The 12,554-nt window shown below is 37.3% G+C and overlaps 3 protein-coding genes across 8 annotated transcripts; all 3 read right to left on the minus strand.

Annotated features, from left to right (window-relative positions):
• Positions 1–862: 862 nt before the first annotated feature.
• LOC108982455 (60S ribosomal protein L9-like) lies at positions 863–2,489 on the minus strand. 5 transcript variants are annotated; one of them, XM_018953833.2, is made up of 4 exons: positions 2,061–2,487; positions 1,678–1,800; positions 1,415–1,518; positions 863–1,203 (listed from the first exon to the last, which is right to left on the minus strand). In XM_018953833.2, exons 1-3 carry the CDS (start codon positions 2,430–2,432, stop codon positions 1,432–1,434), a joined length of 582 nt encoding a protein of 193 aa, XP_018809378.1. In that variant the 5' UTR covers positions 2,433–2,487; the 3' UTR covers positions 863–1,203; positions 1,415–1,431. The 5 variants fall into 5 exon arrangements, with proteins under 5 accessions (XP_018809378.1, XP_018809381.1, XP_018809379.1 ...); XM_018953836.2 differs by having other exon boundaries at positions 962–1,191; positions 2,061–2,486; XM_018953834.2 differs by having other exon boundaries at positions 962–1,261; positions 2,061–2,486.
• A 1,690-nt stretch (positions 2,490–4,179) lies between these two features.
• On the minus strand, positions 4,180–4,686 carry LOC109005472. Its single transcript, XM_035693867.1, has one exon. It carries the CDS (start codon positions 4,684–4,686, stop codon positions 4,180–4,182), a length of 507 nt encoding a protein of 168 aa, XP_035549760.1.
• A 1,801-nt stretch (positions 4,687–6,487) lies between these two features.
• Positions 6,488–12,065, minus strand: LOC109005468 (protein transport protein SEC13 homolog B-like). Of its 2 annotated transcripts, none has more exons than XM_018984432.2 (2): positions 11,919–12,065; positions 6,488–7,676 (listed from the first exon to the last, which is right to left on the minus strand). In XM_018984432.2, the coding sequence occupies exon 2, from the start codon at positions 7,658–7,660 to the stop codon at positions 6,755–6,757; it is 906 nt and encodes a 301-aa protein (XP_018839977.1). In that variant the 5' UTR covers positions 7,661–7,676; positions 11,919–12,065; the 3' UTR covers positions 6,488–6,754. The 2 variants fall into 2 exon arrangements, with proteins under 2 accessions (XP_018839977.1, XP_018839978.1); XM_018984433.2 differs by having other exon boundaries at positions 6,488–7,679; positions 11,919–12,060.
• Between the last annotated feature and the right edge of the window lie 489 nt (positions 12,066–12,554).

The following is a 12,554-nucleotide window of genomic DNA, read 5'->3' on the forward strand; positions in this document are numbered from 1 at the left end:
AAGACATGGGCTGTTTGTGCTAGTTTTGGAGATTTATTAATGTTGGAACGATGGTAACACGGTTTGCAGGTTCCTGAATCGTCCCTATCCTTCTTTTATTTATTTTGCAAAAATAGTTTGGTGCTTTATAAATTAGGCCCCGTTTTATGCTCTTTGCATGAGAGCTGCAAGCCTGTAGAGAATCGTGAAGATTAGACATTGGTTCATCACCGATTCAGCTTAGATCTCAATAACATTGAAGTCTCAGGCAATCTCAGCATTCAAAGGCAAAATTACATGAAAATTCATAGACTTGTAATAACAAACAAGTTTTGCTATACATAAACCAGTGTTAACACACGCTACTTAATGAGACATTATATATATATTTTTTAAAAAAAATCAAATAATCAATAATTTTTTAGCATAAATGATGTAGAAAGCTTCCACTGTGTTGAGTGTGTGAAAACTAAGGCGAACTTCACATTGGAACGTATTGAATTAACTCTATTTTTTTTTTCTTCTTCTTTTCTCAAATTGAACTTTCTTCTTCAAGTCATCAAATTCAAAGTTCGATAATCCCTGTGGCCGTAATCTCTGTTTGGATTACGGGCTTGTTTGGGCAAATTCTAGTCTCAAAACTATTCATAATTTCATTTCCAAACATCCACAACGCTTTTTAATTTCAAATCTGTAATTTTTTTATCTAATTATTACCTAATAATTATCTAAACATAAAAATTCAATACAAATTTTCTAAACTTTCAAACAAAATACCAAAAACATTACAACTTCTACAAATTCCAAAACAAAAATAATATTCAAACAATTTTTTAACTTTATAATATTTTAATTCAACTTTTTATATATTCACAAAATCGAATAAAACATGTTAACTCAAAACATTTCATTACTATTTTTTTTAATAAGTAAAAAGTTTTATTAATACACGTAAAAAGACAATGTCCAAGTATATGGGAAGTATACAAGAAAAAGCCTAGTACGCTGCGGAAAGGAGCATAAAAGTCAACCATTTCATCACTATTTACATAATTCTCATTTCATCTCATTACTCGTCTCATCTCTTTACTCAAACTGGCGTGTCCACAAGAATGTTGTCTATACAAAAAAACTCTTCCCATCGAATAGTTCATAGTGTTCACGATACCAACACGCTGATGAGCTCTATTGCAGACCCATTTAGGATTTATTCTGGAAAGGTACCTAAAACATTGCAATATTAACTCCATATTTGAAGTGCACAACTCTTACCAACCAAAACCTACCGCAGCAAATATTCAAGGAGTAGAAACAAGAATCAGTACAGATATCTAGGAGTTTAATTCTTATTCGAGTGAATTTTTTATTTGGGGAAGCCAACATTTTCTCGATAAGTAGAATTAAAAACGACTAGCGCTATTAAGCCATTGCTTACTTATAATAAAATGGGAATTAATCTTCCTCAGCTACTCTGCCTTTCTCACTGACATAGATACCATCAAGGAATTTCCTGATATCTTTGTTCTTGACATGGCATTTCTGTTTTCAACAATGGAAAAAAGTTTTCTCAGAGCAGGGAAGCCTTATAAAGTATAAACAAGACCCTTAATAAATAATTATTTTATCACTAATTATTTGCAAGCAGTCTCCTTGGTGGTCTCTCACATACACAAAGAAGTAAAGAGGGAATGAGATTACCTGGTTTATCAGGGCCGCAGAACGTGAAACAAGTTCGATATCATTCCCGTCCAAAATGAGTTCATCCTTGACCTTTTCTGATCGAAGGATTGAGACACCTTCAAGCATGTCCACTTTCCTGACCTGACATGACCACAAAAACACGAGAACATGTACCAGGATCTGAATCAAACTTAGATATCGCTTATTTCAGTCTGACGACATTAAGAAAACAGCAAGTCCCGCACAACCACATATATTCCTATATATTCGTTAACGTTAACAAGCACAGAACAAGGATCAGGATGTAGCATATCCAACTCTATTAGAAAGACTTCGATTTTATGTTATCCAATCGAATTGAGTCCAAAACAGTTGGAAACAGAGAAGAAAGAGAAAGAAACCTTCTTCTCGCCAAGGAAGTTACGGATCTCGATGGAACGGTTGGAGTTGGTGATGGAGGCGTTGATGGGGAAGTGAGCGTAGACGAAGCGCATCTTGTAGCGGTAGCCCTTGGTGACACCGGTGATGAGGTTATCGACGTGGCTGAGAGCGGTCCGAATGGCGGCGGAGGTCTTCCTGGAGCCGAACCATGCCTCGACTTTGAGCTTCCTCTTGCCTTCGTCGTCGGTGATCAGCTGGAAGTCCAAATTAAGGTGCTTGAAATTACGGGTCAGCTTGCCGCGCGGGCCCTCCACCTCTATCAACTTCGCTTTCACCTTTATCTTGACCCCTTCCGGGATCTCCATCGTCTCCGAAGACAGTATGCTCTTCATCTCCGACGCTTCTACTTCAGCAACTGCTGCCGCTGCGACGCCTCCACGCAGATGCCCTAGTACAAAAAGAACTAAGAAGGTTAGGGTTTAAAAGGGCTCGGATGTGTATCGGGTCGTGGGCCTAGGGCCCAAACTTTTTAAGTACCATTTCATAGATAATAAATTAGATGAAAATTACATCTTTACAATAAAGGTTATGTATATGAGCAGTATGTGGAGGCATTTTCTTTTACATTTGACGCTATTGGTAGATGAAATGAGACTTGAAAGTAAGCGGATCTACTTTAATGCAATTATTAGTTTCAGTGGCACATTATGAATTGAGTGAAAGTTCGAGGGGATAAAGTGTAATTAACGCAATTAAGCTAGAAATAAGTTAGACATTAGTATAATAATATGTAATTAGACACTATAAATAAGTTTAGTATAGAAATAAGTATAATATAATAAATTAATAACACATAATACTATAATATAATAACATATAATTAGATATTAGAAAGAATATATAATACTATAATATGATAACATATAATTAGAAACTATAATATAAATCTAGTAACAAAATGAATTAGATATTAGTATAGAAGTAAATCAATAGTAAATGGTTTAGTTTTAGTTTTTAATCTTTGGAAAAACTAAAATTTGAAAGCCTACAAGAAATTCTTTTTTAAAAATTGACTAAATATGAAGCGAAAAAAAGGCACAATTTGATTCTGCTTCGACAAGTAGGAGTTGAGTCCGATTTGGGGGAATCCGACTTTGACCATGTTGGTGTTTCACCCTTATTTGCTGCTTTTATTCACCGGGCAACTCAAAACTGTTGAGGTCATATTCGAAGCGCGGAGTTGATTTTTTTAGAAAAAGTTTGTTTGCTTATGAAATGTGGGAATTAAGCAGATGATTAAATTTAGATGTTGGAATTAGTTTCTCCTTAGACTATATTTTTAGGTTTCGTTTGGATGTTAAGATGATCTCCAATAATTTGAATTGATATGTGAATAATAGTGTTTTGTAGGTCTCATTGGGATGTATTTGAATGTAAATATGTTAAGATATATGTTTGATTGTATGGAATATGTTGAGATGGGTTTAACTTCTTTATAAGAAATTGAAAAGTAGTGAGTCTCATCAATGATTGATTATTCTATAAAAATGCCCTTATTGAAGAGTACTTTTAAAAATTAAAAAATTGCGTGTTTATTGATATTGTTGTTGTTTTCAGGCCATGCCGGAAAAAAGCATCCTCCATGACTACTCGGGATTGTTGTTTTGGTTGCAGATTAATTGAATAAGTAATGTTAGATACAGTTTTTGGGTGTGCGAGTTTTGCGCACTCTCTTTGAAAAAAAGTATGATCCATTATTGAAAAAATTTGATTTTTTCATGTGAATTTCATATTTATCTTTTTTTTCTAAAAAGAGTACACGAAATTTGAATACCTAATATTATAAATATCATTTATGTAATAATGAGGTAGAAATTACTTAACATTGCTTCAACAGATGCTTCTCAGTATTTGTTCTGTTCTTTTCTTTTCTTATGTATACTTAAGGTAGGAGATACGGTTCACAATCCAAATAATACAAAAACAACTCACAAATAAATATCCTATTTTTTGTGATACATAATAAGAATAAAACAAACTGAATTATGAAAAATTATTATTTGAAACCATAGCAAGATATATAAAAGCTTCTCTAGCTTTTCTGGCCTCTGTCTCTGCACTTTTATTTTTCAGGAGGTCTCAATCAGAATGCACGGGATGGTGCTCGTTTTCAAGGTTTTTCTTATCCTTTTTCTTACCCTTTTTTCCATGTTTGTCTGGGCTATGGCCTTTGTTGTCGAAGTAGTTCGAGATGTCCAAATGAACACTTGGGTCGTTGGTGCCGTAGCTGCCACCCATCATGATTGAGTTGTTGATGGCCTGGAAGTTGCTGTTCACGTAGGTGATCAGCGTCTCAGGCTCCCCAAGCGAAAGCCCATCATGAGGAGGATCGGCTTTCTCGTCCATCTCGCTTCGGAGAGTGGCTCCTGTGTTGGTTCCGGCAAGGGTGACGATTCTTACGCCATGATGATCATCCTGATCATTGTCATCCTGCTGCTGCAGGTGATGGATCGAGTCTGATGTATGAAGATCAGCAGCCCGACGAGTTATGGCAGAGACCATCTCCCTGAGACCACGGTCGAGTTGCTTTTGCTTCTCTCCTTCAGTCAATGAAGCCTGGCTGGACTTAGTTGATTCAGAGCTCATGATTTTACTTGCCTGCTGTGCAGAAAGAGATTTGGAGTAGGAACTTGAGATTAGCCGGTACTACACTTGGATATACACACACACACACATACATGTATTTATATGGGTGTGTGTGTGTGTGTGTTGGAATAAAGGTAGGAGATGAGTTGCTTACATGGCAATTCAATGACTTGAACTTATTCGGCTTCAAAAGAGGAGGATTACTTGACAAGTTATTTGAACTTTTCCATGGTGCAACTTATATGCTTTTGTGAACTTCAAGCTTCTGGTTTGATTTGGAAAGCTTAATATGGAGGGAAAGAATCAAACCGATACAAGATTCGAGTGATAAGTCAGTCTACTCCCGTTTCTCTTTAATCGGGCATTTGGGTGTTCAATCCAAATGTGCAGTGATGATTCCTTTTGTTGCACTCACCACATTTCTGAAATGCAGCCAAGTGGTTCTTCTGGTTAGAAGAGATGCTTGCTGTTTAAAAACTGATCTTTTCGCTTTTGAAAGAATCACCGCTATACTCAAAGGGGACACAGATGGGTCATTTCTTTTTTCTAAGGGTTGTGCTGCGCATCAGCAGGAAGCCGCAGCACACCACAGGTAAAATTTTTTTTTTTTTTTTCACTCAATAGAGAGAGTGTGGGACGGCTGATATGGACAGTAGACTGATATTTATATTTTCTATTTTTCTAAACCCCCCGCGTAGGGAATGCTGCAAGAATTTCTTGTTACAATCTTCATGTTCAGTCCGTGATCTTACAATCTTCCTACGCAAATTCTTGATGGATATATAGCTGTCATTAATCAATTTCCTTGTCCATCTTCTTCTTCTTCACTCTTTCGCTTGTTTTAAGGTGCTTCTTTAACTCTCTAATCCCCATCGGCATCAATCTCTATCCCCATCGGCATCAATCTTCCTTTGCCACAACAAAGGGTTTTCCTTTTACATATATATAGAAAAATTAAGGTCTTTTATCAATGACTGTGACATGGTTTTCAATGAGTACAATGCTAATTGTACCGATTGTTAACCTATAAAGTGAACCGATGCGGTGTAAATATATTTTTTTAATAATTTTTTACACAATTTTAAATATTTTTAAAAAATAAAAAAAAAATATTAATTCTTTAATATTCACTTCTTTAATCATTACGTAAAATTTAAAAATTAAATAAAAAAATAAATCAGTCATTTTTATTGGTCAATTTTATCGGTTGAACTAACATTTTCCTTTCAATAAATTCTGATTTTTTTTTCACTTAATTTTTTAAAGATTTTTGAAGGTCTCTTCCTTTGTTTGACCCATTTTTCAAGACATGGTTGGATGAAATGCCTGTATTTTTTAAAAAATATATATATAATTGCAAGACCCATTTTTGAAAGCCAGCTTATTAAAGCACACCAGTGATATAACAAAGCATGTCACATTAATTCGCATAATAAAAGTTTTTGATTCAGGCTTCCTTTATAATAAGTGTAATGGGCAACACAGTATTTATAGGTCAGCGTGTAAACAAGGTTAAAATATCCAAGAGGTGTCTCTCACAACAAAAGCGCTTTAGCTGAAATGATAAAGGGCAGAGGAGGTATTGTTTCTATGTTGAATCATAAAAATACATACATGCGCATTACCTCGGCAGACAGTTGTTCTAATCAATATAGATTACCCAAAAACAAAAGAAAAACTCTAATTGCATGCCATAATTTGACAAACCAAGACACAACAGTGACGTCCCACAAGTGGTTTGTTGACATACAAGAGTTGCATGTAGAATAATTCAAAACAAAAATGAAAGACTAACAAAATCTCAAAAGCAACATCAGAAATCCCCCATTACCAAAAACCAACAAATTGAAAGAAAATTTCAAAACAAAACTATAAGCCACATTCAGTTCTTGCTAGTCTAGGCTTCTGAGAAAATCTACCAGTTTAAAACTATCAACAATATCAAGCAGGGGTCCTAATATTACATGATTATGTAACGATACAATATTAAGACGTAATACACGTGAATGAAAAAACAATCAGAATGGAAACCATTACTTTTAAGTGCATGAGTTTCAAAATATGGTTTTTATGGCTCAACTGTAGTTACCTGCTGCCACTCCCCATCGACCGCTTCCTTCCACAATGTCACACTGTTGTTTCCATCAGCCACAGCCAATATGTTACCTGTCAACGACCAGGAGACACGCCAGACAGGAGTCTTAAAATCATTCAAAACTTTGCCTTCCCATTGATCCCCCTCCTTGGCCACAGTCCATATAATAACTCTGCCATCCTGCGAGGCACTAGCAATTGTAGATTTTGGAAGTCCTAAGTTGGGTGCCCAGGAAACATCACGAACCCAGTCTGTATGCATCTGAAGAGCTGGAAAGCAATCCATCTTCCAATTCCCATTATAGAGCTTCCACACCTTCACAGTATTATCACAACCACCAGAGCAGAGCTTCTGAACCGGATCAAGCAAGCCGGAACCAACAAGAGCACCGGGTGCCATTGAGGGAGCCCATGAGACAGAAGTTACACCAACCGGGTGCGCTTGGTCGATCCTTGAGGTGTCCCAACCACCATCTGGTCTTGCAGTGAAAACTGATATATTTCCATCAGAAGAACCACATGCTAGACAGAGACCCAGTTCATGAGGAGCCCAAGCAATAGAATTGACAGACGACTTGTGGTCATTAAAGACATGGGCTTGGGTCCACTCATTCTGATTACCCTCCTTCCAGATTATCACACGCCCATCATAAGAACACGAAGCAAGTAAAGGGCCGAACTTTGGGTGAGCCCAGGCCACCTGCCAAACAGGTCCTTGGTGGGCAGTTAAGGTTGCAAGATGTTGAGAGGCCGTATTGCTCACCCCAATAATCTTAATTGAATGGTCTGATGAGGCTGTGGCGACACGCTTACCATAGTAATCCATAGCCACATCGTGCACCACATCTTGATGACCAGTTTCTATCTTTTGTGAAGGCATTTTTTATGATTATTCACTGCTTCAAAACAGAAAGGTCACTGAATTTCAAAACCATGCATCCTTTCAACTGGTTTGCACAAAAATTCAAATAATCCTAAACAGTTGGATGTAATGAACTTGATATGAAATTACTAAAGAAGTGAAATACTGGAATGGATGATAGAGAAATGTATGTAAATGATATTATGATAAACTGAGTATTTTCGAGGAATACTCAACCTCCATGAAAACAGAAAGCAACTTGATCAATATTCTTCCAGATGCCCCATCAACGACCCCCTTCCCAGTACATATACTAGAAGACAATAACCCTAACTCAACCACAACCAAACCAAGGCCATGGGCCAATTCTTACTCACACTAACTAGGCCCATGGGCCACTAACAACAACTTAGCAACTCAATAAGATAAAAGATAACAAGTAGGAGGCCCATAAAGTCCGGCCCAATTTAATTGGGTTCATAACAAATTCCCCCACTTTAAAAAACCTTGTCCTCAAGGTTCAGATGTTGATGCAACTTCATGGTATTGGCGAGCAAGTGCAGATTGTTGGTTATGAGCAAATCAATGTAGGAAGGATCAGATACATTCTCCATGAGGATATCATAGCCATAGAATAGACGTGCTGACTTGTCACAGATGAAAACACAGGTTTATCAAAGTCATCAGGCAGCCTGGGAAGCTTGGTAGTTTGTGCTCTTTCCCATCCATTCTCATCCGGCCAAACAGAGAGTAGGCCTTGTGACTGCATCATAGGGAACTTGTAACACATGCTCTTGAAGACTTAACAGCACAAGCTTCAGGACCTTCAGCTGAAGCCTGAGGGATCCTTGCACAAGATCCACATCCATCAAATGACCAACCATAGTATGCACACTGCAAGTTGCTGCCTTCATCAATCCATCCTTCTGCAAATACCTTGGTTTCGAGTGTTGAGACGACAAAAGTGAACTTGGCACCCAACGTTTCTACCGTTTCTTTTCCCTTTCCTCTATCAAAGGGCCACAAGATTTGTTTCTTTATCCAATGGTATTCCCAGACTTTTAGTAGATCTATTCCATCCCACCACAAAACATTCCTAAGTGTCAATATTTGAAACAATTGAGGTGCAATATTCCCCACTTCATCCAATTTAATACCATCCTTTGAACGCAACTTCTGCCACTCAACAACTACATGGTCACTTTCAAATTCAGTAGCATTCTCTAAATCCCATTTTTGAGCATTAATTTCCTGGTCTGCATTTTGCTTCACTATCTTTGGAACCAAATTAATTTTCCCGTCAACCATAGTAAAAATTATAAGCTGAATATTTTCTTTTTGATGAGGGAAAATGGAATACACAGGTGCTTCATGACCTTCAAAGTTAAAAAGTCTTCTTCCAAACAATTCCCATACTATACCAAACTGTTTACTACTTCCAAAGATAACAACCAAGATTTGATAATTCACAAAATTCTGGTCAAACATATAGTTGATCCACTCACCCGTAGAAGTTCCCTTGAAGCCCAAACCCATATCAATTAACCATGTGGTCTTGAAGCCTTTCACCAAACATCTCGTGTACCTTCCATTATTAACACCGGCACGCCTCTTGTCTATATTCTGGAACCCTCCCTCTTTGAATTCCCTCGTAGTAACACCAACTGACATCAAAGGTTTAAATAAGAACTGATCAAACCTATCCAAAGCTTCTTCAACCCAATCGGTGTTAATGTCAAAATAATAATTGGATTGCGGAGAAAAGGTAAAGGCATTTGTGCTATCTATCGCAGTATCACCCTCTATCTCACGGACTAGATCAATGGAAAATGAGTGATAATTGTTTTTCCATAGAAAATCATATAAGCTTGGTCCAAGCTTCTCAAACACAACACATATATGGTTACTATAGTCAACCCAGTTCTGTATTTGCACACACTGGTTGCCCCCTTTATCATGTTTACCACTTTGTTGCAGCATTTCAATCTCTATCATAGCTGCTTCATGATTCTTCTTAATTCCAGGGAAAATTTTGATGGCAACCATTTCCTTCTTTTCTCTATCCCAGCACTCCAAAACCTGTCCAAAAGTACCTTCACCCATTTTGCTGTGGATCTTGTAGCGAGAAGTTAAATCTTCTCCAAGCTCAAACATGTAATGCCCATCTTTGTTATCATCTAGCCTTGGGGAAGAACCATTTCGGCAAACCCAAAGCAAGAATATCAACACAATACGAGTAAAATCTTTTATATTTTTCTCACTTTCTTGGGAAGTAAATAGAGTACTACAAGAGAAAATCGAATAGAACAAACTTCCATGCTTGTTTCCCCTCAAATCCCACGAGCGACGTCTTTGAATTAATTGCAAGGTGGCTGATTGCTGTTGATGCCGAAGAGCAACATTGCCTTTGGAGGAGGCTTAGGAGGGATACTGATTGCCCGATTTTCTCCTTCTACTGTTGGTTTCGGATTTGGGTTTCCAGATGAAGGAGATATTTCTTTGGGAGTAACATCTGTGACCACCATAATGACATTGAAGGAGAGAACCAAAGAACCAAATCGAGGAAGGACTGAGTGTGGATTCATGCGAAGCTTGTGGCTGTCGATCACTGTACTCACTGTGTACCCGTCCTCTACTTCTTTGAGCTTAGCCGCATCAGACGCCACTGCTTCCTCTTGGATTGGAAATTTTTGGATCTCACCAACCTGCTTGGCTATCTCAGAGCCAAGGTTGGACTTCTTGGCTAGCTCCATCACTGGTGCCTTTTCTTTTCCCTTCTCCACGAGTACATCTTCATTCTTTGCTCCATTTTCTTCCGTCGTCGCACTTTCCTTCACTTCTGTGAATTCTTCTGATCCGGATTTTTCACTCATCATATCAAGAAGAAGATAGCCATCGTCAAATACCGTCGTCTCTCTCAACATAACATCATCTTCTAAAAGAATTCCTCTGTGTCTCACTTGTTGTTGCTCCAATGGATAAATATTTCTCCCGTAAACATATTCGATATTGAGCTTCACATAGTAAATAGTGAAGGAAGAATCGACTAAAATTTTTAGGTTTTTACCTTTGGAAGACTTCACTGTAAGTACCATTTGGCCAGGATTTCTATAGAAATCATCATAGAGTGCACGGTGATAATTTTGAAAACATTCATAAAGTTCTTCATTACTCAGCTCCATAACAAGATCGTTGTCTCTGATACCACTTGTAATGAACTTGATATGAAATTACTAAAGAAGTGAAATATTGGAATGGATGATAGAGAAATGTATGTAAATGATATTATGATAAACTGAGTATTTTCGAGGAATGCTCAACCTCCATGAAAACAGAAAGCAACTTGATCAATATTCTTCCAGATGCCCCATCAACGACCCCCTTCCCAGTACATATACTAGAAGACAATAACCCTAACTCAACCACAACCAAACCAAGGCCATGGGCCAATTCTTAGTCACACTAACTAAGGCCATGGGCCACTAACAACAACTTAGCAACTCAATAAGATAAAAGATAACAAGTAGGAGGCCCATAAAGTCCGGCCCAATTTAATTGGGTTCGTAACATTGGATGATCTAGATTTTTAACATACCACATGTTTGGTTGCTGAGAAAGCAAGAAATAAGTAAAACCTGAAATTCTGCATTTTTGCTATTTTAATTTCCATATCAACGAAGAAAATTTAAAAAATCCAATGACTGCGTGAACTAGGTGAGCGACCATTGTTTCTAAGCTACCGAATTATATACATGTGAATCTCACCATCCTGGAGTTTTAGTTTGTGGTCTATTCCTATATTTTCTCAGGCTGAAGTGAGACTGTGAGAGAGATGAGCACCAAGACGGGCGAACCACAAACCAATTTCCAAAAACCAATTAAAAGATCAAAATATGCAACTATAAAAGGAAAACATCCTCCTTCCGACGGATTGTATATACACAAAAAACATAAAAATTCCACTCAGAATCCCAAAATCAACACACTTACTGCGAAATTCAACCGGGATCCGAAGCCCCAAATATTAAAAAAGAAAGAACTCCAAATCAAAATTTCAAACTAATAAACCCAAAATTGAGAAAACAAAATTACTAGAAAAAGAAAGTCTCTATGGACCTCTGGCCGAATGAATAAAGTAACAGAGGCTTAATCTTATAATATCTTATATGAGCTTTAAATCAAAACAAAAACCAAAAAATAGCTCTGATTTGAGCCTAATGAAGATCTCTGAGAGAGAGAGAGAGAGACCGAAAGAGATATCAGAGAGAGGAAGTACCTGGACTGACAATGAGACGGCGAGCAGCAGCTTTATGAGGCACAAGGGAGCTGCGAGATAAAGCAGGAGGACCTGAGGAACGGGAAAAAAGGAAAAACCCGAGCAATCTTGGCGTCTGATCGAGTATCGACCGGGGGTAGGGTGGGGGCCGTGGTTCCTGTCTCCTGGTTACGGATTAGAAATTGGGCTGGGTTGGAATCATGGGCTGGACTCAGATTCGGGTAAAGATAATGGGCAGCAAGTTTTTAATTTTGGGTTAGGACTCAGATTCGGGTATGTCTAATGTATGATTTTTCAGTACTTGTTGACGCAATTCCTCGTAGATCTCCGGTTAATCTGATCTTTAACCTATCATAATAAGAAATTATTAACCAAAAAACATTTTAGTTCGTTGAAATTACGATGATTAAGTTAATTAATTCTTCTAAATGTTATAAGAGGGTAGTTATTAGTTTAAAAAAATATTAATACAGTTTTAAAATATGTAAATCTTGCTGTATATCTTGCGCAAAATACACTTGTAAAAAATTGGATAAACATGAAATTCATATAAAAAAATAACTTTTTGAATTTTGTCAACGTAAATGCACAAAAATTTGTACACTCTAAGTTAGTTTTTATAAGTTAGTTTATAAA

Source organism: Juglans regia, chromosome 9 (assembly GCF_001411555.2).
Source record: "Juglans regia cultivar Chandler chromosome 9, Walnut 2.0, whole genome shotgun sequence".
Classification (NCBI taxonomy): domain Eukaryota; kingdom Viridiplantae; phylum Streptophyta; class Magnoliopsida; order Fagales; family Juglandaceae; genus Juglans; species Juglans regia.